The following is a 23,586-nucleotide window of genomic DNA, read 5'->3' as shown; positions in this document are numbered from 1 at the left end:
AAAAGCGAGCCTGCTACAACCTCCGAAAGATCGAATAGTGTCCGGGCCCGACCGGGCTGCAGATTTTTTGCGTTAACGCATTATCGTGCTAAATTTGACAGCCCTAATTGTAATATACTGTATGTGTTCCATAAACCTGGTTGGACATGGACTATGAAGTAAATCACACAGTACATCATCTGAGAAAACACTGCAGGGTATCCTTACTTGTCGTCAATGGAAAAAAAATATGTTCCCACTCTGTGTGTCTCGCTGGTTCTCACACCCTTGAGCACAGAGAAACAGACCAGGGACAGTGGCTTGTCTCAGGGAAGCTCAGGGGGGGCGAAGGGAGTCATTCTGTCTGCTTCCTGTAAGAGCAGGAAGGTGCTCCAAGACTGTTTTTCTCAGAATAGACTGTCAGACTAAATTTAGTCCCCCTTCTCTTACAAACATCAGGAAATGCAGTAGAAAAACAGTACACACTGTGTCTAGTCAAAGGAAACAACAGGTAACTTATCATGAGGATTGTAACATTTGATAACAGAGTGATGTCAGTGAAGGAGAGTTCCCTCTGTGAGGTGGTTTGCACAGTGCTTTTCATCCTTCTGTCAAACTTCAGAACCTGATTGTGGTCACTAAAGACACCATGAAAGCCATCTTGACAAAGTAACCATGGCAACCACAAAGTGTTTTTTGTCATTGATATAGTACGAGCATCTGACACAGATAGTGGTTGTGTGACCTTCCTTCTGTTGGTAAAACTATGGCACTCCTCCTTCCTGCTCCTTTTCCTTCCTTCCCTTCCCTTGCCTCCTCTCCCAGCCTAACTTCTGGCATGAGAACAAACAGCAGCAGGCACGTACATCCTTTTCAGAGTCCACAATGTTTTGTGCATAAATGATTGCAGAGGTTACACTCCATGACACAATACAAATTAATTAGACCTTCACTGTAACAGCTGTCTGTCCCCAGCTGAGCCCAGTAGAGCACGAGTTACATGTTAAATGAAGTCAATCTGTCTGGCTCAGTGATCTTTAATGAACATCACAAGTATCAGCAAATAGCTATGGTACTGACAAACCTTCTCTGCTCTACTCTCTTGATCACAGACACCAACGAAGGTCATTAAGGGAAAGGTATGGGATCCAAAGGTTGGATTCAAGATTCCCTACGATCCCACCACTGATTATTCTATGCTCAGCTGTAACACCATGGTCAACGGTCGTGTGTTTGAGTTAATGTACTTTCCGAAGAGAACAAGTGAGTCTGTCGTCTTTCTTGCCAAACATGCTCATTGAAAAATATAAATTTAAGTGTCTTGAGCATTTCACAGTCTTCTTATATTTGTCTCCATTTTTACAGCTAATGTTCTTAATAATGTGAAGATCACCGCAGAGCGTTACAGAGTGTTGGTTGGAGACACACTCACGCTCAACTGTTCTGGTGAGACCACCTACAATGGAAGAATCAGCTTCACATGGGATTTTCCAAAGAAGAGAGTAAGTTCAGGATTTACTTTTGACTCAGTGCTACTGTATGTAGGTTGTAGCAGTGGAGTTTACATTTCATCTTCCTTTATCTTTAGGAAAATCGACATTTTACAAACAACACCCCCGTTCGCCCTGCTAGGGTTATCGTGATGAGCAAGGCTTTAAACTTGCCAAACATTACCATGGAGGATAAGGGGATGTACCGCTGCCAAGCTGAGCTCAATCCCACGAGACATGAGAACGTCTCAGTAAGAATTAATGTCTTTGGTGAGTACGCTTTGGATGGATTAAAAACCAGATGACTTCCATGAACTCTAAAGTTTATTACAAAGAATAAAAATTAGGGCTGTCAATTAATCAAAATATTTTAATTGCGATCAATCGCATGATTGTCCACTGTTAATTACAATTAACTGCAAATTAATCGCACATCTTTTATCTGTTCAAAATGTACCTTAAAGGGAGATTTATCAAGTATTTAATACTCTTATCAACATGAGAGTGGACAAATATGCTACTTTATGCAAATGTATGTATATATTTATTATTGGAAATCAATTAACAACACAAAAAGAATGACAGGTATTGTCCAGAAATCCTCAAATGCATTGTGTATTATTATTATTATGCATTTAGCATAAAAAAATATGCTCAAATCATAACATGACAAACTCAAGCCCAACAGGTAACAACAGCTGTCAAGTGTGTCAGTGTGCAGACTTGACTATGACTTCCCCCAAACTACATGGGATTATCATAAAGTGTGAATGTCTGTAAAGGGGAGACTCGTGGGTACCCATAGAACCTATTCACATATCTTGAGGTCAGAGGTCAAAGGACCCCTTTCAAAATGGCCATGCCAGTTTTTCTTGCCAAAATTTAGCAAAAGTTTGGAGCGTTATTTAACTTCCTTTGCGATAAGCTATGACATAGTTGGTGCCCGTCAGATTTTGAAGAGGTTAATTAAAAATGAAATTAGTGCCGTTGAAACGAATATGCGTGAACGAGTCATTATCGCGTTAACTTTGACAGCCCTAATAAAAATATAACAAAATTAGCACACAAATAAAGCATTTTAACAATCTAAATAATCGTGTCACTTTGGTGATTCTATAACAATATGATGATAACTGTCATTAATCTTTTGTTCCAGAGCATCCATTCCTCAATGTCTCCTATAAGCATGAGCGGCATATTAAGGTGACTGTCAAAGAAGGTAAAAAGAAGATTGTGTTTGAGCCAAAGGTCAACGCTCTGCCACCAGTAGACATGACAGCATGGTAAGTAATGGTTTACAGTTACAATAAAAACTGCTGATTATGTATTAGAGTGTAGAAACACTTACATAATATGCTGTGGCAAACCCTGAATTATAACTTTATGAGTCAACTTTCCATTCACTTCTTTTCATTGACTGTTGTTCTTTATCCATGTTTTATAAACCTGTCCATGCCTGATTTTTAGGTATAAAGATGGGGTTCCTATCAACACGAGTTCCACCTGTTACAAGATGTCTGGTTTCAGCTTGACCATCTCTGATGTGCAGCATAAGCACACCGGGGTCTTCACCATAAATCTGGGCAACCGAGTGAAGGGCTTGTACAGGAATCTGAGCTACACGCTGGTAGTCAACGGTAAGCCGAACCATAAACCTTATGATGACCGCTGATCCAAAGGAAATTAAGCAGTGCCTTGGCTGCTCCAGCACTGTAGCTGCTTTCAGTGCAGTTCACTGGACGGCAGGTAGCAGCTCTAGTATGAGAGGAATTTGGGGGCTTGTTGATTCCAGGGCTGGATTGACGTAGCAGGGGCAGCTGTTGTTGATTATTGGGGCTCTTTTGAAGGGGCTTGGCGCAGTGTGTAAATGGCCTGGGCTCTATTCTGCACGCAGACTCCAGCCGCTCCAGACCCCCCCTAGTCTCCAGCATTTATTTGCATCCTCACCATGTGTATATACAGTGCAGCTCGTATAAACAACATGTTCCATACAATATGTGTACAGCTTGAGGCAAACAAGGACTGAGCATGTAATTCATTGTTTTGACTGAGGACTACTGATAACACTAGAGGTTATAAATGTTTTAGCATGTTAGCTGGAAACTTAGATGAAGTCTGCTAAAGAACAAAGATGTGTGTGTCAGTTACTTCAAGCTTGCCATGGGGGCCAGAGCTATTTTCATTGCATTCTTTAAACATTATCAAGGAATTCCTATAGCGTGCCAAAAAGTGTAAAAATCAGCCCCCTCTGTCCTGTATAAACTTTATTTATGGTCCTTGACTGTCCCGCTTCACAAAACTTTAATTCATTGGAATGACAAAAAATAAAACACACAGACACAAGCAAACAAAGTGAAGAGAGATCCCTGGTATTAATTATGAAACTATTTAAAACGTTGTTCATCAGTTGTTTATAGCTGTCAGAGTGCTCCAGATTATAAATGTGGCCGGCTACGTGATGGCGTGTGTGTGTGATGGGATGCAGGTTTTGTTGTTTGCTGTGAGTAGCCAGACTATTTCAGCTGTTAATTGAGAGAATAGATAGGCAAAGTCACGCCCCTTCCGGTGGACCACCATGGGACCTTATTTCGGAAAAAATATCAACGGCGAGAGAGAAATATTTTTTTGATCCCGTTTGAATTGCGCCATGAATCACACATATGATGTTTGTCAATTTAAAATATAATTTTGCAAGTCATTAAAGTCACAGTTTGTTGTAAAACTATATATACTATATATAAAGTATATATAGTGAAAAAACGTAATTAGAAAGACTACACACCCAAAAGTCGCGTAAGTGACATCTCTCTCACTGAAGCTATGATGCCTGTGTGTTTAGTACCGGTGTTACATTAAAATCTGTGACCATCACAATCTGTGACCACAGAGGAGCCAGAAACATATGAGGTCACCATTTCTGACGGCTGTCATCAGAAATTGTGACCCCACTGTTACCTGTGTAATATGTCATAAGTACGTGACAGAAAACACACAAAACTAAATTGTTAAATTTTTATAAAATTATTTTTATATTTTTATATTAAAGATATATTCACAAAACTCCAAAAGAAAAGCAAAAAATAGGTACAATGGGGTCACATTTTCCAATTACTGCCGTCGACTGACCTCGTGTTGCTAGCTCCTCTGTGGTCACAGATTTCGATGCTACACCTGGATGTACTCACACGAGAAACGTGTCTTCCTCTGCTTTCTCTTTTCTCATCAGGTAAGATAACGTTTAATTTATTGGGTGGGACATGGCAGTTACCTAGCTACCTAGTGTTGGTGACGTATATTATGCGAGATGAGAAATGTTCACAGAGCGGTTTCGCACAAAACTAAATGATATTACGACAAACTGAGACTTTCTTGACTTGCAATCATGTTTTAAATTGACAAACATCAAATACATTTTTTTTCCAAAATAAGGTCCAATAGGGTCTACCGGAAGGGGTGGGACTTCACCTCTCTATGGCTAAGTGATGTGGAGTCTCCTGAGGTGGCACAATAATCTTTATCTGTTGTTGATGGTTGATTCACTGACCTGGGCTTGGGCCACAGTGGGGTCGTTCTTTGACCTACAGCCCCGGGCTATCCAATCATCCTGCCATTCTTCTCCTACACAGCATCTAACGGACAACTGGTGTCAATGGCACCTTTTTCATGGCTATCCATCATGACTGTCGGCCCTCATTATAAAGACATTATGAGATTCCACAGTGGGATGACCGGGTTGGGATGGTTGATCTAACCTGTTGTCGCTCTCTCTTTATCTCTCTCTTGTGTGTCTGTGTACTTATGTGTGTTTATGTGCACTTCTCTCTCACAGTGAAGCCAATTATCTTAGAGGCAGAGCTAGCCACTGAGGACGTGCAGCCCTACACGCTTGGCGAACAGCATCAGCTACCTTGCACTGCTCTCGGGGTACCCCTGCCAAACATCACATGGCTCTGGCAGCCGTGTCACCCAGGACCTGGGCTTAAAGAGTGAGTCACAATCTCGCTATATTCCAAGTACTGAAATGTTTAAACTAGCTTTATGTGAACTTTCTCCAGTCTTGAAGAATTAAATACATATCAAAAGGAAAGTTTTCCATGATGTCATGAATACCCAATATAATATGTTTCAAAATCAACTACATGCCACTAGCTACCATATAGTGGTCCTGGATTGAGTGTGGGGTTTCACTCAGTTACTTGTTGTGTACTGTATGTTCCGATTTAGCTGCCAGTTTACAGGAGATTAAAAGTTGACTCTTAAATCCTGAAGTTTCTTTGTCCAGAAAACTGTTTACGCAGTTTGTTATCTGACCGGCTGAACAAAAATGGTTAATCATGTAAATGTGTCTACTGCTGTAAATACAAAGTCATGTTTTTTTTTCATATTACACAGCATTTGCACAAATTGCACAGCTGTGTTGGAGGACAAAGACTTTTTTTTGCCACCACGGTACTGGAGTTGTATTCACAAACGCACATGCAAAATCAGGGGCTGCGTCCAAAATCACATACTATGCACTACTATTGTTCAACATACTTTTGTGTGAATAAACAGTAGTATGTATCTTTTCAGATAACCATGGTAACCCGTGCCGATATGTGACCAAACAATGATTAACATAAAGTCAGAACTAATTTGAAAAATATATCACGCCTAGCAAAGTGAAATCTTACACTTACACTTAAATTGAAGCGTTATTGATATTACAGAGCTGTCCGTCAACGTCTGTTATGAACGTTGTTGTCACGACTGCAATTCACTGTGGTATATTTATGCCGCCGTAGTGTCCAGTGTTTGCATTCTGTAAGATTTCACAGGAAACGGTATGAAATTTGCGTTTCATACTAAAGTTTCGGACATACTAAAAAATTTCACATGCAGTTTTAGTGTTCAAACTAGCATGTTAGTTTGGAATTTTTGACACAACCAACTTAACAGTAGGTAAGTGTAGGGTCCAGAACCACCAGACCAGCCCGGGGATCCCTCTATAAAACAGATCTACATTGACTGAATTGACTGGCCCACAATGGGACACATTAATCAAAGAAACGCCGCCCTCGAGAACTGCCCTCTCGTTTGTGGTCAGTGGCTGTGTAGGCTGAAGGGGAAACACGGGAGAGATAAATTAATCTCAGATTCCCAGAGCTGCTACACAGAGTGTATGAGTGACTGTGCATGAATACCGGCCTGGTAGTGAACCCACAAACAAGATGAACATTCCCTGAGATCCTGGCTCGTCAGCGACAGCAGGAGACCTATGAGTCGTAAGATCAGGAAAACAATGGGTCATTACCCTTGGGTTATCAGGCCTCAACACCATTAACAAAAACAACATTGTGGACCACAGCACACGAAAGAGAAAATCATGTTACATATTCGATGGTGTTAATCCCCCTGTGCCTCCATTATATTATTTATAAAATTATCTCAACTTGTACTTGCCAAATTTATGATAAATAATAGCAGAGCGTTAGTTGGGTCGAGGCAACTCTCTCTGCAGGCCTAAAGATAATCAGGGCTGGCACTGGGAACAGTGGCAGGCAGCTAATGAGACAAAGGAACAGCTACAGCCTGGTGGGAGGCCAATTGTGCAAAATATTTGTTTTATACGGCCCTGACCCTGTAAAGTACCTGTCACTGTAAATTGACCGTGTAGCCCTTCAAGATCATATCTCATCTAAATCTTTGGGAGTTTGGAGAGGAGGGGAGACGTGGAGTGTGGGGAGGGTTTAGATGTGAGGGAAGCTCGCTATGTTGGATGTGGCATGAGGGTGATAGCGTAGAGGGCAGAAATATGGGGTGTCTTTATCACCAGGTTGAGAAGTTATCAGCTGTCCCTTGTTGACCGCCAAGGTCTTAGGATCAACCTTATCTCCTCTGGCCAGAACGTGTAGGGGGAGGGTTTCCTGTACGAGGTGACGCATAGCACAGCCCTTCCTGTCGCTGTTGCTGCTTCCTCCTCGGCCTCTCCTCTCATCAGGCTGATTGTTCCCCACCACGGGCGGTGAAGGGTTTGGGGGTGGGGGTCAAATCAATGCTTTCTCTTGGTTTTATAACCCAGACAAGCTGGTCTAGACCTGGACTATGCACAGATCAGTCTCAGTGGTCTTTTAAAATACCCTCAGAATTAAGGCTTTTACAGTAAGATAGCAAATTATTCTTTATAGCTGTGTGATCTAGGCAGGATGTGTTTTAACGTTACACCAAGTTCCCATTTAAAACAACATGAAGTCTGCTTTTTTCTTCTGTTTTGTATTGTTTAAGGTCCAACACATCTGTCTTTATACACACATACTGACAGCATGACTAGATAGTCTTATTAATTCTTTCTGTCCTGCAGTTGCATTACTCCCACCATGCCGCCAGTCCTGGTCAACGTTGATGACAGGGGAAATTACTCCCACAACTGGATTAAGAGCTGCAGCGTCAAGCCTCCTGAACTGGTTAAAGGAAAACACAAGGTATGTGGTTTAACTTTATGTGTAGCGTTTCCACATGTTGAAGTTGTTAGCATACTTTGTTCAACGTGAAAATGTTGTTGAGAAATGGCAGTGACCAACTCAACAGTAGGATTTATATGAGAACTGGATCAAGAATATGTCTAGAGAGCCAGAGAATAGCTAGGTCAGATTCAAGTAGAAACCTCCTGTGACCGGGGTTTGAAAGTCAGATGCAACATCTGAAATCCATAAATCACGCCATTGGCAGTGATGCTGTACCTCTCTTCACTGAAAATGATTAATTTTGTCTGCATTAGTTTTGACTTATGTAACTGTGACCAAAACCCATGAAAAAGACCCCAGCAGTCCCTTTTGAAGAAATCAATCTTGTTTTTCATTGTTGCTCTTAAAAAGACTTGATTTATTCTTGGAATAAGCAACCAGGAAAATATGGGGAAATCACCTGGTTTCATGATGTTCTGCATCTGAAAAGGAAGATGCTATATTGATAAATACTGTACATTTACAATATTAATCTAACATACTTGGATAACTGCATTGGTTTTCCTTTCCTCTAACGAGCAAGATCTCTACCAGACTGTTCCTGTACTTTGAAATGGTGCCCCCATAACTGACCGACACAGTTCATTTCCCACTACTGGAGTGAAATACACCCTCCATTTCACTGTTTCAGATGAAAAAGGCCTGTAAATGAAGCAGCTGCAGCTTCATCCTGGGCCTTGCCAAAGAAACATCTTTTATTCTGACATCAGTTAATCTATTTGGCTGTTGAGACTCTTGGAGCTAAGCCTTATAAACAGTACAAAAGCTATATGGCTTAAGCCATGCGTGCGCCAAGAGCTGAGAACAGACTTTTATAGACTTTACCCTACACAATTACCTGTGTAGATGAGCCATTACACACACTGAAAAACAGCTGGAATTGTGCTTTTGTTATGTAAGCTTATACTGCTGTAATTGTTGTAGAAGCAAAATTTGATTATGAAAACAGCATTGAAGCAGATAGAAATAGTCTATCAGACCTATAAATTTAAGCATATTTATTTGTCTTACACCTCAAATGTTGTTTTCGATTTTATTTATATAGCTCAATATCACAAATTTGCCTCAGGTGGCTTTACAATCTGTACAACAGTATGGCAACCCTCTGTCCTTTATGATCCTTGCAGTGGATGTAGAAAAACGTAACCCAAAAAAATCCTTTTAAATGGAGACACAACAGGCAAAAACATTGTTTTTCATGCACTGGTCAATTTTGAGATTGCTTTACTAGTGGAAAGAAAACATCCAAAATACACATTTAGTATAAGATAATGCCTCATATGCATATTTAAACATAACATTTCAGAAAACTTGTAATTCAAAAAATGATTGTCTTAATGTAAGTAATCATCTGGGGAAGTTTCATGGCAATATCTATTAGTTAAAATATTTTTTACCATATTCACCTGTAATGTTGCAAAATGTATGGAATTTTACAATCCATATCTTTAAAGGCCGTTTCCTCAAAATGAGTTTTTTCTCATACTCTGATCCAGAAATCTCCACTTCAGTAGCATTTATATACACCAAACTTTCCAATTCCATTCCTTTCCATATTCTGAAGGTTTTCACAGAGGGGTTTGTTCATATATCATTCATAGTCTGATTTATAGACCATTTTAATCTTAAAAACATCGCTAAAATTGATTTCTTTGGCTGCTAACAGTATTTTCTGATTTATGGATAAAAAAAGATGTACAAAATTCCCTCTGTAAAAACCTTTGACTCTAATATGTCAACAAAATGAAACAATCATTTTGAACCTGGCTTTACCCAATGTTCAGATTTCTGTTCTGGAAATGTAAGCAAATTAGGGCATATTTAATAAGATAATGCATAATTTGCTAATTTAAACATAAAACTTCAGAAAAGTATAACACAAAAAATAATTGTCTTAATGTAAGTAATTAACTGGGGAAGTGTCATAGTGATATCTATTAGTTAACATTTTTACCCTATTCACCTGTAATGTCTCCCCTTTACGGGGAAAATTACCATTAAGGTATCAATGTGGGATCTAACTACCAGTCCGTCAGGTTTTCTTAGAAAACATCACACACATGTTGCCGTGCAAACCTTAAACACAATGGGGGAAACTGTAGACATTGTTGCAAATGTCCTGTGGGAGCCTGTTACTGAAACTGTTCACTTCAAACATAATGAAGAGCAGGCCTCCACTGCCCTGGAAGAGTCCGTCTATAAGATTACGTTAAAGAAACCCATTACAGCAGACTGGCTGGGTCAAATGAAGGCACAGATTCATTAGTATAAAGGTTTTCAGCTGGAGGAAGAATCAGTGATTAGTCGCAATCCAAACTTTATTGTTCACTGTTGTCACCTGTGTTTCTGGTGAATATCTAGGTGATTTATTGACTCCAATCATATTAATTATTTGCTCACCAAGTATTTGTAAAGTTGGCCATTTTCACAGGGCATCAGCTCTAATATGTCTCTGACATAAATAGGGAGGCTCCACTTATTTACAAGTACTCGTGGCCAAACGCTGGTGCTTTATGAGGGTTAGGACTAAGGGTCAATGATAACAAGCAGCAGTTTAAAAGAAGAGGGATTTGTTGGAAGTGAATTCCTCTCTGTCACCCCACATAAATCGTGTTGGCCCGTGAATAAGGACGTAGTCAGGGCTGGGCCTCTGAGCGCCTCAGCAGAAGGCCCAGTAGAGAGGGAGACTGGCCCGGGTCATAATATAAGGAAAACACTGGGGGAAGACATGGGCACTGAGGTCACAGTGCGTCTGGTCAGGTCACCTCTTAGGGACTGTGCACAATTGTTTAAATGTCTGTGTTCAAGCTCGGGTTACATCATGGTGAGTAATAGCCGTAACATAATACCGTAAGGCCACTCCATCAGTGTTTTGACAAGTGTCAGGGCAGCATGAATCGGACAATATGATATAACTTTTAAACACTTTACTGCCTGAATTTTTGTATGGCGAAGTAAGTAAGTACAGGGACGCTGACATCGTTTCATGGATACAGCTGTGTGTCGGCACAATAGCTCCCACAAGCCCAGGAAGTTTAGGCCCGCATACACCCAGACAATACACCCACATCATTCACTCTCTTTGATGTAGCTGACTGGCCCCAAAAAAACAGATGTCACTATGAACACTAAGCAGAGCCCCACGCAGTCTGGCCCTCACCCAAGTCTGGCCCTCACTTATTATTTTGTCTATTTAAGCCATTAAAATGTTGTACTGGCGCGATGACAAAATTGAGTGTGGCATTAGAAGTGCTCTCCAGGAAATGGACACGGAGCCCCGGCGCTAGATCTATAGCGCAGGTCTCAGTGGAGACTCAGTGGGCTTTAAACTCCAGATGTATCCTTTCATTAATGTGATGCACTGGAGAGTATAAAACAGCCCAGGCTCTGGACCTCTCACCCGCCTGTTAACAGCGACTCACTGCTTGAAACCTCAAGTATAATACTGCAATCCATTGTAAGTCGGAAGTTGATAATTCCGACTCGGTATTCCTGACTTCCAATGTAAATGCGTCCCAGTGCATCTGCTCGGCAAAACATGGACGCCAGCAACAAACTAAAGTTTGTATGGTAAGTCTCTGAGCTTCACAAGCATCTACTGAGGACCTACATCAATTACCACAGCACCATTAGCATTGAGAAATGGCGTATAAATTAACCATCTTTAAATCAACAATTAGAAAATCCGTGACGTCAGGTGTGTTTATGTCGGCGAACTTGGGCTTGATAAATCTAGATAAATACATTTAATTCATTTTTCCGAGTTTCCAGTACAATTGATTGCAGCATAAGTTATACCGAAAGTCTAAGTCAAAGTGGAATTCTGAATTGTGATAATAAGCATTTGTTGTTTATCTCAACATGTTTTATTCTGCTTTGAGCAATCAGTAATAATTGGCCTATTTATCCCAATTAGACTGCGAGCACCCTGGTGATAGGAAAGGCTAGCATGCCAGGAAGCTACATATGTGTGGCCCAGAATGAAGAGGGCTACGCCACAATGACCGTCCCTTTCTACATTGACGGTAAGTGGCTCACCAGAATATGAGATAACATTTAAATCTTAACTGTTCAGCTGAAAGTACACACAGAAATATGCTGAGTTTTATTGCAAAGCGCACTATACTGTGCACTGGATTCTTTCAAATGATCTACACGTACAGTACACGCTGTAATGAATTGCAAGAACAACGAAGGAATGTGCAGATTGTATTGTGCAATAAAGAGACCAGAGGGGGGGCATTAATTGAAACCATCTTCCACTGTAGCTGAGCGGCTTCAGGGCGGAAGAGAGGCAAACATGTCCTGAGCCATATGGAGTGCTATAATGGCACGCGTTTAAAAACAGCTATGAATAACTGCATTCCTGCTCCGCTGCCAGCAGGTCATTCCTCTTTCTCTGCGAGCCTTCTGCTATGGGAATTTACTTTTTTATGTGCATCTGAGCATTTCCAAATGTTCCCAAAATGAATATCCAGACAGTTATGCACTAATAGTGGGGATGAGGTGTCACTGCACACAAGCACAGTTTGCAACAAAGTGAATCACATCTCCTGATGGGTGAAGGATTGCTTTTGGAGAGGGATGAATGTAGGTGAACCTGTGCTTGAGGGGATGCCAAATGCCAAAAACATTGTCTCTGGGAGAACTCCCAAGAGGAATCCAGCACTCTTCTAGAGGTGAGGAAGAAGGAGAAAGATGGAGAACGCTGCTAAAAAAAAAGGGGACACATTTGTAATAACAGCTGTCTTCTCTTACCGAACACTGAATGCTTTCCAGCAATCTGAATAAACAAGCGCAGTCTGGTTCCCCTGGGGCCCAGACTCAGCTTCTCTCCAATCAGATGAGTGCAGCAGCGCCATCAGCAGTGCTGTCCACCGGCAACGTGCTTCCAATTAACAGTGATGAAACAGGAAACAACTGCAAATTTGACATTCCTAGCATTGCGACGAGCAGCTATTTGTCCAAAACTATTGTCCAACTTAGGATCCAGGCCAGCGGGATACGTGTCTCAGTTGATGTGTGTAAAACCGATGACATGGACTCCTGTAAGATGCTCTTTATTCATAATTAGTAGCTTGCCCAGTCTGATCTGGAGATGAGGATGATTTAACATCATTGGAATCCTGATTTACCTTGTTTCTCTACCTTGTCACACTAGATCACTCCGGGGAAATTACCATCGAACCTCGGGCAGCCATCGAGGGGGATGACGTCACGCTGACATGTCGGGCGGCCCGCTACCTCCACACGGACCTACAGTGGTTGGATTCTAGGAATCAAACCATCACTTCCAACATGTCCAGTCTCCATCTCAGCAACTACTCCATTTCTCTTTCTCTCCATCTGCACAATGTGTCCCAAATCAGCGCTATGGGCTACAAGTGCCAAGCGTACAAGCTCAACAATGGGGTTAAAGTCAAGAACGTTTCCCTTATTGTGGACGGTGAGTTAGAGGAGGATATGAGAAGCTGATTGATCAAACAGTCAGCTGATGTACGTGGATACAATTAGTTATTCTGTAGGAGTGTAGTCATGTGATAACTGGGCATGTTTTTGTGAGTTAGCACACACAGGAACACAGAAAACAAACTTGCAACACTTGATGACTCGCTGTCTGAACAAGACAGTAACAGAGAAACAACACCTTTAATTCAAACTTTGTTTTTGTTTTTTTTGCAGTGAGAAAACAACCCTGGCTGAGTCAAAATCTGACTAATCGAGATGTGAACAGTAGCAGCACCCTGACGCTGGCTTGCTTGGCTCTGGGAGTTCCTCCTCCGTACATCATGTGGTACAAAAATGGTGTTCCAGTGGATGAAGGCCAAGGTAACCTAATACTATTCCATGTTTGTGTTATGATCATCATATGGTATATTTTTTGCAATTTTGGTGACCAGTGGCGCAAGTGCAATCCTGACTCAGCGCTGCACAAAACTGGATAAAGGGCTGGAAGAGAAATAATACATTTTGTTATTAGTGGAACTTCATAATCAGCAGGTGGAGCTGTCATTCCCTTTGAAAGACCAGGCCAGCATTTCTTTAGAGAAAACGGTTCTTCATTGGAAGGCATATACAGTATGTTCAAGGCACAAGTAAACAACATACTGTATATGATTGATATATGAAGTGCAGATGATGCCCCTTCTTAAACTGAATTTATATTTCCAATACCCTAAAGTTCCTGTCTATGCGTAGTGAAGACATTTGTGCAGTTAGGCTGCACATACTATTGTAATTGTTGACATTGTTGACAAAGTAAGGGTTGCATTCAGTTGTATTCAGGTAGTTTTATTTGCATTTACATGCACACTTTGCCACTACTCCAAATACTGTGAGAAAATAAGTATGCTAAATCCTTTTATGTAATTTCCTGACCTGAGCTTCCAATATTATTTCTGGCTAATGGCGTTTAAAACATCCTGAGTTGAAATTAAATTATTCTGCATAAACACAACCTCAGCTGCAGTGAGAGTGGGATACTTTTCAGCTCCAATTTTTACAATCTCAATTGCCTGAAGATACAGTATTTGCTATTGCACTACTGTAAGGCCCTGATCAGACAGAGAGTGGAAAACACGAGGAGCACTGCACTGCCTTTTTGTTGCCCGATCACACGGAGCGTTTTTGTAGTTTGCGGAGTCTTTTTATTTCATATGTCGCTAGTCAACCACCAAATGAGTGCTAACGTTATATTCTTACAATCCATGAAGAGTACGCGACCCAAGTAGAAGAAGTTGAATTTTTTTTAACTTGAGGTGTTCAGGGCGCTCCTGTAAAAATGCAAGGCGCTCAGCAACACAAAAACAGTGTGCAAAACGCTTCAATCTCATTGAAAACTAGAATGGCACTCGCAGAGCGCAGACCTCCGCCAAGGTGGCCGAGTACAATTGACGCCCCTCTCCATTCAGCTTGCGCCATCATCCACGTGTATTTTATCCAGAGGGCTTAATGTTGTAGCTGATCAGAATCCTTAAAGAAATTCCTGAATTCGGATCATGATCCAGATCGCCACCAAAATCGAATGGATTGTTCATTGTGCCACAGCCCACCCCTCCAAAAACATTAATTTAAATCCATTGTGGACTTTTGTAGTAATCCTGCTAACAGACAAACCAACAAACCAACAAACTAACCAACAAACCAACGCCGGTGAAAACATAACCTCCTTCCGAGGCCTTCAGCCTTGGCGGAGGTAACAATTAGAAAAAGCTGTCCCATTCTGCTAAAATGCATTCTATCTGATCGGGGCCTAAGCCTGCACCTGCACAAAAGCTGGAGTCCCAAGTGTTAAATGTTTTTTAAACGTTATCAGTGTGACTGGTTTGACTGAGAGGTTGTGTGTTGCAGGTATCACTCTGGGAGAGGACGGAGCTCTGACCATCGAGAGGGTGAAGAAAGATGATGAGGGTCTCTACGAGTGTGTAGCCAGCAATGTTGAGGGTGTCGCGAAAACAAGCGCTGTTGTTACTGTGCTCGGTAAGTCATTCAGACACCTTGAGATATTAACGCTCAACAACAACTTGTGTATGAAGCTGTGTGTGCTGCAGTCAGTCTGGCTACAGATCAAATACACTAATCATCCGTCAAAGCAGCGATTGCATATTTTGCATATCCAATCAAAATGTCCCAGAGGCCCTTTTGGCCTCATGTTTTCTTGTCACCACTACAAATATCTCTGGTCTGACTTCAGTGTGAAAAGTTTCCCCTGACAGAAAATCTGTGGCTGCCAGGAATGCCAAGCAAATTCCTCTTAGGGTTTTATGATCAAGGCTCTGGCTGAGGGTCCTTACCTTGAGGACATGACCTCTGTAAAGTGTTAAGAGGTCCACTAATGAGTGCAAAGAGATTGACTGCTACAACAGCCGAGGGACTGGAAACACACAGTAGATAATTGGACTAGCATGTCTCATAACCTGTGTACCTTTACATGTAAAATGAATTGCACGTTGACATGTGAAAGTCACGATGGCAGTGTAGGTGAGATATCATGCATGTAGGTTTGTCCACGTCTAGGCACTTAAATAGATTTCTTATTAAGCTGAATTTCTCTTGATATTATAGTTATCCATTCCATCCTCACCACAAAGATATTCCAGCAACAAGCTGCATGCATGTTCTGTTCTGGCTGTTTAGTCAAAGATTGCATGAAATAAGAGCCGGAAAGAATTTGTGCAGATTCAGGGGATATGAGGTTTCAGAGTGCCGACATGGATGGTTAGAAAAACAGTGTTTGGAAGAAAATATTATAGGAAAAAGTGTGGTATGCATGTCCTAAACAAACCAGAAATAAACACCAAAGTGTGTTTCCACTTCCTTTTTGTATACAATCTCTCAGAAAAGATTTACGAAGAAACAAATAAACAAAAGCATGACAAATTTGTAACAGACTGTTTTCTTTTGATCAGAATTCTCCACAATTCCTTGTCAATATTATATAATATATATATTATAATTTATGAGATCATGAAAAGTAAACAGTGATGTTTTTGCTAAAAAGGTCTGGTAGTTGACAACAGTTGTTCTCTTTCCAGGGGATGAAGGGAAGCCAAACGTTGAGGTCATCATTCTGGTGTCTACGGGAGCTGCAGCCACGTTCCTCTGGCTCATGCTCATCCTCTTCATCCGCAAGCTAAGGAAGGTAAGATGTTACATTACGCCTTCACCAGAAACCACATGAGATTAGCATTTGCCAAGATGTGGGAAGTTCAAATGTCATAGCATTTGTGTTTTTTTGGGGGTTTTTTTTGTGGTTCCTGTTTCAACTAATTTGGCTCCAAAGCATTTAAAGAAGTGACTGACTCATGCTTTTTGTGAAATACAGTTTCATGGAAGGATTAATTTAGCCAGTGTTTATGATTTCCACATATCCTTCCGTTGGAAGTGCTAACCAATGTTTGCATGGTCAGTCAAAAGAGAACATAATGTGCTCATGTAAATATAACAGTGAGGAAACATTGACGCGCCTTCGACCTGGTCAAGTATGTGTGTAGAGCAAGAATTTTAATAGTCAATTCAACATTTATCACTACCTATTGATCATTTGAAATGAAATATAGATCAAAACTCTTAGAGATAATCCTGAAATTCACATTTGTCATCTTCACACCCTCAGCAACCAGCACACTATAAGATGGGTCCGTCTATCATCATTGACCCTGACGAGTGTCCCCTCGAGGAGCAGAACGATCTTCTTCATTATGACAGCAGCAAATGGGAGTTTCCACGTGACCGCCTGCGACTAGGTGAGAATCCAACGTGTGGGGAAATGTTTCATATTCAAAGAGTTTCATATATTACAGGCAATAATAAGGCGCCAACTTTAGACACCAGTCTGACACCAAGTCAAGAACAAGACCAGACCAGTGCAAGTCCCACACTACATGACACAGTTATGATAAAATGTGAAAAATGCAAACCATAGGCACTCCTCAAATTGATCTGAAAGATCCACATTCCCATAAAAACACCCACAGAAACAAATGAAGATTCTTCTTCAATCACCTCTTTTATTGCCATACATAGACGTATGTGTGTATGTATATGTGTACCATGAGAAATGTCTGATAAAATAATCAAAAGGCACTGCAGAGGTGAATTTTATGTGTGGGATTTTTCCTTTGTATTCTATGAGCAATCACAGTAATGATGTTAACAAATAAATCAGACAATAAACAAGCAATTTAATGATATCCCCACAGTTGTGGTCTTGTCCAGTGTTGAATTAAAATCCTGTTTGTCAGAGACTGAGACAAGACCTACTAAAAATGCAGTCGATTCCGAGACCTTCAAAAAGTGGTTTTGAGACCGATTTCTAGTACTACAACACTAGACATCTAGGTTAACGGAAGCTGAAATCTATAACTTTCCACATATAGTTGTTGAAATTATGTTTTAGCAATAACCGAACATCCAGAGTCACGCCTGTGATATCTCACAGGTGTGTAAATAGCTGGATGAATGAAAATGTACACAACCCAGCAGCTACTGTCCTTGATGATTTGTTATTTGTGGTGATGAATGGGATAATGTAGATTTTTCAAAACGAAAGTAATTTTACTGTAACTTTCATTTCATCATATTTTATTGGTGTTGTCCGCCAGAAACACCTGATACTACCCAGAGCAATGAGACTGAGTGTCATCACTCAGACAAGAAGCTCAACCACATGATTTCTTTAACAAAAGGTTAAAAGTTCATTTTAAAAGTGGTTCATGGTGAGAATATACTCAGCCAACATTAAGGCACATGGAATAGGCGTCTGCTCCTCTATGCAGCTGTTGTGTAGGGTCATTACTTATCAGTGACCTGCGCTGTCATCCAGTCTTAAGTGAGCCATAAATTCTGCAGAGAAACTGCCTGCCAGCGTGTTGTTTTAATTACGGACCCATAGCCTGACTGACAGGGAATCAAGTCTGACTTTACTGCCCGAGGGACAGGAAACTCTAATGTCGTCCAACTTATCAAATACCTTCTTCCTTCGCCAGGCAAAACTCTTGGCCACGGAGCATTTGGAAAAGTGGTGGAGGCTTCTGCCTTTGGGATCGACAAGCTCTCAACATGTAAGACTGTTGCTGTCAAAATGCTGAAAGGTAGGATGTCATTCATTTTTATACAGTGAAAATAATAGACATTTGTATTGACAAAACCTCTTGTTCCTTTTCACATAATAGTTTGCCCATGTGGCCCCTCTTGTTAATCCGTGAGGTACCAGCACTCATGATAGACAGGCCAGCATTAACAGCAGATGAATATCTGTCATTTCTGCAGAAGATTTATTTATTGTTCACAGTATAGACTCATGAGCTACAGCACCACATGTGCCTGCAGTTAATGTTTGTATGGCGCACCGGTTCAAAGCAAAGCATGCAACGTCTGTTCCTCGCAGAGTGCAGTTAGAGGTAAAGGCTAAGACCTCTAACCCCGTCCTTGATGAAGAGATTGAGTGTACGCTGATCTGACAGCTCAGATCAGAATGGACAAAATCTACAGAGTTCAAAAGTTGAAGATGCAAGTACAAAACGAGCAATAAAAAATATGTTTATTTTTGCCACATTTTAGAGATTCCAGCATTTGGAAACTATCCGCTGTCTCCGGTCTTGGTTTTTAAGGGGAATTACAATCCCATTCCAACGTCTTTCCAAATATTCACAACGAATTTTGGATCAAAAATGAAAACAGGAAAACCAACAAGCTAAAAAGAGTTTTTACTACGGACGCTTAGTTAATTTAATTCAACCCAGCTTTATACAGTATGTGAATGACAAATTTTCAAAACTACTAGAGAAGCAAACTGCAGAGCTCTCAGTGATTGGTGATGTAGTGATGATGCATCATGAAAAATAGTGCCGTTGGTTAGATGTATTGGTCACTGTCATATCATTAATCAGGGCTCAGCATAAATCACAGACTCTGAGAGGAGCAGACTCTGGCTGTTGTTAGTCGTAGGTCAAACTTAATGGAAAGCAGCAGGTCTCCTCAAATTGACCGTGGTTTAGCTACAGACTCCCTGGCTGCTTTAGCTTCGAGCTCATAAATATCTGGTTGGTCGAAGCAACATAAGACAACCCCTTAATCTTGATTTTCATAATTCAAGGTTAAAGCTTTACATCGTTGTTCAAACTTATCAAAGTCGGGTATGTAATGTGAGCACCTCCAGTTTTATTTCTCCAATTTTGTTGGCATTTATCTTTGAGGATGTCCTCCAGCAAAAGCCGCTTCATATCGCCGGGCCTAAAGCAATATTATTATTTTCCATCATATTTAATGAACTCTCAAAATTAAATTCCCAAGTAATCCAGCTACCAGGGTTCAGGTTTTTTCCCTCCACACTTTCTTGCTATACTTGCAAACTGCTAACACAGAATTGATTCTTAAAATGCTAAAAAATATCATCATCTGGATGTTAAACATGTCTGACATATGAGAATTTAGAGTTTGTAACTTAAACACTTTCAAAAAGCTTTAGTTTTTACAGATTTCTACAAACAATTGTTTATAAATGTCCCCATGACTCCAAAGGTTGTGTATTCCAGTTAAATCTTCATAGTTTACAGTAAACAAGGCCTCCAGTAATGGAAAGTGCAGACAACAATGGGGGGAAAATGCAAACAAGCTGTTAATTATGCACCAGAGTCTCTTAAAGTTAATACAATAAATGGTTAAAACTCCTGGGTGTTTCACTGCAAAATACCAGTTTTAAAGTCAGAATTTCACTGTGAATTTGTATTATTGAAAAATAAAAAAGAATTTGATGAAACTTAAAGAAAACTTGATCACCACTATTGAAATATTGATTCTATGTTGCGTGTTTGATTGTTTGTATTAAGTTTGTGCCCTCCTCTTCAATTCAATTCATTTTATTCATAACAGAAGTTATCTCAGGTCTAAACCATAATCTGTGTATGAAAATAGAAGAGAAGACCCGCGTAGTCTTGCTTCTTTTTCATACCGTTATCTTTGCATATGATCTTAACTGAATCTTCTGGTGAGGTTTTGTTTAATATCCTCCATCTTAACTTTATAAAAGTGAAAATCTGTTTCTTATTATTTTCCAAGGGTTCATCTTGTTGAACGTAACATCGTTGGAGTGATCTTAAGACAAAATATTGAAGGACAATGAAACACATTGAAAATCGAATTTAATGTGATAATATATATCCTTCAAGTCAGGATGTTTAATGATACACCACCAACCAATGCTGAACAAGTTCTATATGTGTTTACATTATTACAGGAGGCGCTACGTCAAATGAGCGGAAAGCTCTAATGTCAGAGTTAAAGATCCTGATCCACATCGGCCATCACCTGAACGTGGTCAACCTGCTGGGCGCCTGCACCAAGCCCGGAGGTGAGCTTTGTTACTGAGGAAGTTATAAGATGAAATCCCACTGTTTTGATATTTGGGCATAGAAAATATGATATATAAGAAGAAATTGTCAGTTTAACTTTAGAGTAGGGCTGTCAATTGATTAAAATATTTAATCGTGATTAATCGCAAATTTATGGCAAATTTTGTATCTGTTCAAAATTAACCTTAAAGGGATATTTGTCAAGTATTTAAGACTCTTATCAATCATCATGGGAGTGGACAAATACACTTGCTTTATGCAAATGTATGTATACTGTATATTTATTATTGTAAATCAATTATCAACACAAAACAATGACAAATATTATCCAGAAACCCTCACAGGTACTGCATTTAGCATAAAAACTATGCTCAAATCATAACATGGCAAACTCAAACCCAACAGGCAACAACAGCTGTCTGTGTGTCAGTGTGCTGACTTGACTATGACTTGATTATGCAAAACTGCATGTGATTATCATAAAGTGGGCATGTCTGTAAAGGGGAGACTCGTGGGTACCCATAGAACCCATTTTCATTCACATATCTTGAGGTCAAAGGTCGAAGGACCCCTTTGAAAATGGCCATGACAGTTTTTCCTCGCCAAAATAATGTGTAACTTTAGAGCGTTATTTAGCCATCTTCATGACAAGCTAGTATGACATGATTGGTATCAATGAATTCTTTAGGTTTTTTAATTTCATATAGTGCAAGTATCTTCACTCTAGTTTTAAAACTGTAAGCCTGCTATAACCTAAAAATCGCAAGAAATTAGTAATGTAAAAAATGAATTTGCGTTAACGCGTTATTATCACGTTTACTTTGACAGCCCTACTTTAAAGTTAAAATTGTCATCTCCAAACTATCACGACGTAGGAATAATCATAAGAGGTATATCATCTCAACAGGCCCATTGATGATGATAGTGGAGTTCTGCAAATATGGCAACTTGTCCAACTATTTAAGAGGCAAGAGAGAAGACTTTCTCGTCTACAAGGTGAGTCACGAGCTGCATGATTTAGACTTTCTTGCTTTCTCATCATTCTGGCTACCAGCTCGTCAGCATTATGAGCAGTGAATGACTGTTTTGACAACCATATAGGAAAGCCCTATGCATGTCAGCAACAGCATCTCATTTAACATGATATATGTGTGTGTGTGCCGGTCAGAGCCAGGACGGTAAGGTGGTGTCATCAGGATCGGGCTGCGAGCTGAGCGAGCTGATGAAGCGCCGCCTGGAGAGCGTGGCCAGCACCGGAAGCTCAGCCAGCTCCGGGTTCATCGAAGATAAGAGCTACTGCGACTCAGAGGAAGAGGAAGAAGGTAAAGGCCAAGCACGTCTTGCTTCCCTTCAACCCCCGCACCCCTTCCACCCTCTGTTTGTCCCTCCTGCTGTCCCCCTCCTCCCCTCACCTCTGCTCCACCCCTCCTGCCCAGGAACGAAAGCTCCCCACAGATTGTTTTCTATCTGGAGTCTGATGGGACGTTTCCTCCTCCTGTTCAGCAGTACAATCACTGCAGCAGGAGCCACTGTCACCCCACTGTGTCTGGGGAGGCGTCTGTTTATTTCCTGTCCTGACCTGAGAGTTGCTTCGCTCTGTGGCTCCAGCTTGGACACAGCACGTCAGCCATGTTGTTCCTAATGTGTTATTTCTGGTTTGATTAGCTGTTTACTCAGGTGGGCCGGTGGAAGGACTCCTTGTGAGTTCCTCTGTCAGACCCCCGACCAGCACGCCATAACCGAAACATGTGACATTTGAATAATACCTGACATTTGAATAATAGGAGGAATTGTAATTTGTTTTCATCTATCGTCTGTAAAGGATGTTTTAAAGACATGAAGTGTGTAGGGGGAGACACGCACATGACAGGACGGATTTAAAATTGCAGCTTCCCCACGAGAACCGTTACTTTCATCTTATCTGATTTATCAGGCAGAGCTGCTAATCACACTGACCGCATTTATAAAAATAATTTACATTAGTAGGATTATCATCTTAAATTTAAATGCCATATACATCCAATTTGATAAATCGGTCTCACTGGGAAAACTTTGTGCTCGTTTGTTTCACAGAATCTGAGGATTTGTATAAGAGAGTCCTGACGTTGGAGGATTTAATTTGCTACAGTTTCCAGGTTGCAAAAGGCATGGAGTTCTTGGCTTCACGCAAGGTATTTTTACTTCACGCAAATCACTCCAAGACATTGTTTTTATTTTAAACAGCTGCATATACATTTTTATTTAAATCTATGTCGTAATTGTTGTGTTTCTTTATTTAAAGATTTCTATTATTGTGTTTTAAATTTGGACACGTTTTACTCAGTATAGTGAAGGATGACTGTGTTCACCTTTTGTTTAACTGGTGTGTTTAATGCAGAAAAGTCAACAGTGTTCAAGTAGAAGCAAACTGGTTCAGAGTAGTCTAATCTGTTAAAGTTGTCGTGCATGCAGTTCATGCAGAAAGTTTCTACAAATATACAGCAAAAGACAACTTAAAAGATTTGACTTCTCTTAGATTTAAGTTGCCTCTGCTATGTCACACTTGTGTTTATAAAAATATCAGTCTAGAGCTCATTCATTTTTCAAGTCATTCATAATTTTGGGGGAGACCGGATAGGACTGATTAGAGAAAGAAGCCATTGTTGTGAATAACCTGTTACTGACCGTTTCTTAGCCTGGATATGGAACACATCATCTCCTATTGTAATATCGCTGATGACTTGACCATGTGTTGCTCTGCAAGCAGCCATGCTGTAAAGCACC

The 23,586-nt window shown here is 40.5% G+C and overlaps 1 protein-coding gene across 2 annotated transcripts in view; it reads left to right on the top strand.

Annotated features, from left to right (window-relative positions):
• Nucleotides 1–23,586, top strand: part of kdrl (kinase insert domain receptor like) — a 57,320-nt gene that overhangs the window by 15,001 nt on the left and 18,733 nt on the right. For both annotated transcript variants that reach the window (XM_037780272.1, XM_037780271.1), the window contains 18 exons: nucleotides 1,092–1,242; nucleotides 1,345–1,481; nucleotides 1,568–1,739; nucleotides 2,626–2,752; nucleotides 2,937–3,106; nucleotides 5,299–5,455; nucleotides 7,810–7,930; nucleotides 11,889–11,997; nucleotides 13,134–13,418; nucleotides 13,655–13,801; nucleotides 15,323–15,451; nucleotides 16,507–16,613; nucleotides 17,088–17,217; nucleotides 18,460–18,564; nucleotides 20,709–20,822; nucleotides 21,731–21,819; nucleotides 21,992–22,145; nucleotides 22,897–22,994. In XM_037780272.1, the coding sequence (XP_037636200.1) occupies nucleotides 1,092–1,242; nucleotides 1,345–1,481; nucleotides 1,568–1,739; nucleotides 2,626–2,752; nucleotides 2,937–3,106; nucleotides 5,299–5,455; nucleotides 7,810–7,930; nucleotides 11,889–11,997; nucleotides 13,134–13,418; nucleotides 13,655–13,801; nucleotides 15,323–15,451; nucleotides 16,507–16,613; nucleotides 17,088–17,217; nucleotides 18,460–18,564; nucleotides 20,709–20,822; nucleotides 21,731–21,819; nucleotides 21,992–22,145; nucleotides 22,897–22,994 (2,502 nt within the window). The remainder of the gene's footprint in view (nucleotides 1–1,091; nucleotides 1,243–1,344; nucleotides 1,482–1,567; nucleotides 1,740–2,625; nucleotides 2,753–2,936; nucleotides 3,107–5,298; nucleotides 5,456–7,809; nucleotides 7,931–11,888; nucleotides 11,998–13,133; nucleotides 13,419–13,654; nucleotides 13,802–15,322; nucleotides 15,452–16,506; nucleotides 16,614–17,087; nucleotides 17,218–18,459; nucleotides 18,565–20,708; nucleotides 20,823–21,730; nucleotides 21,820–21,991; nucleotides 22,146–22,896; nucleotides 22,995–23,586) is intronic.

Source organism: Sebastes umbrosus, chromosome 9 (genome assembly GCF_015220745.1).
Source record: "Sebastes umbrosus isolate fSebUmb1 chromosome 9, fSebUmb1.pri, whole genome shotgun sequence".
Classification (NCBI taxonomy): Eukaryota; Metazoa; Chordata; class Actinopteri; order Perciformes; family Sebastidae; genus Sebastes; species Sebastes umbrosus.
The sequence above is the reverse complement of the archived record's forward strand: the minus strand, read 5'-3'. Positions and strand labels throughout refer to the sequence as shown.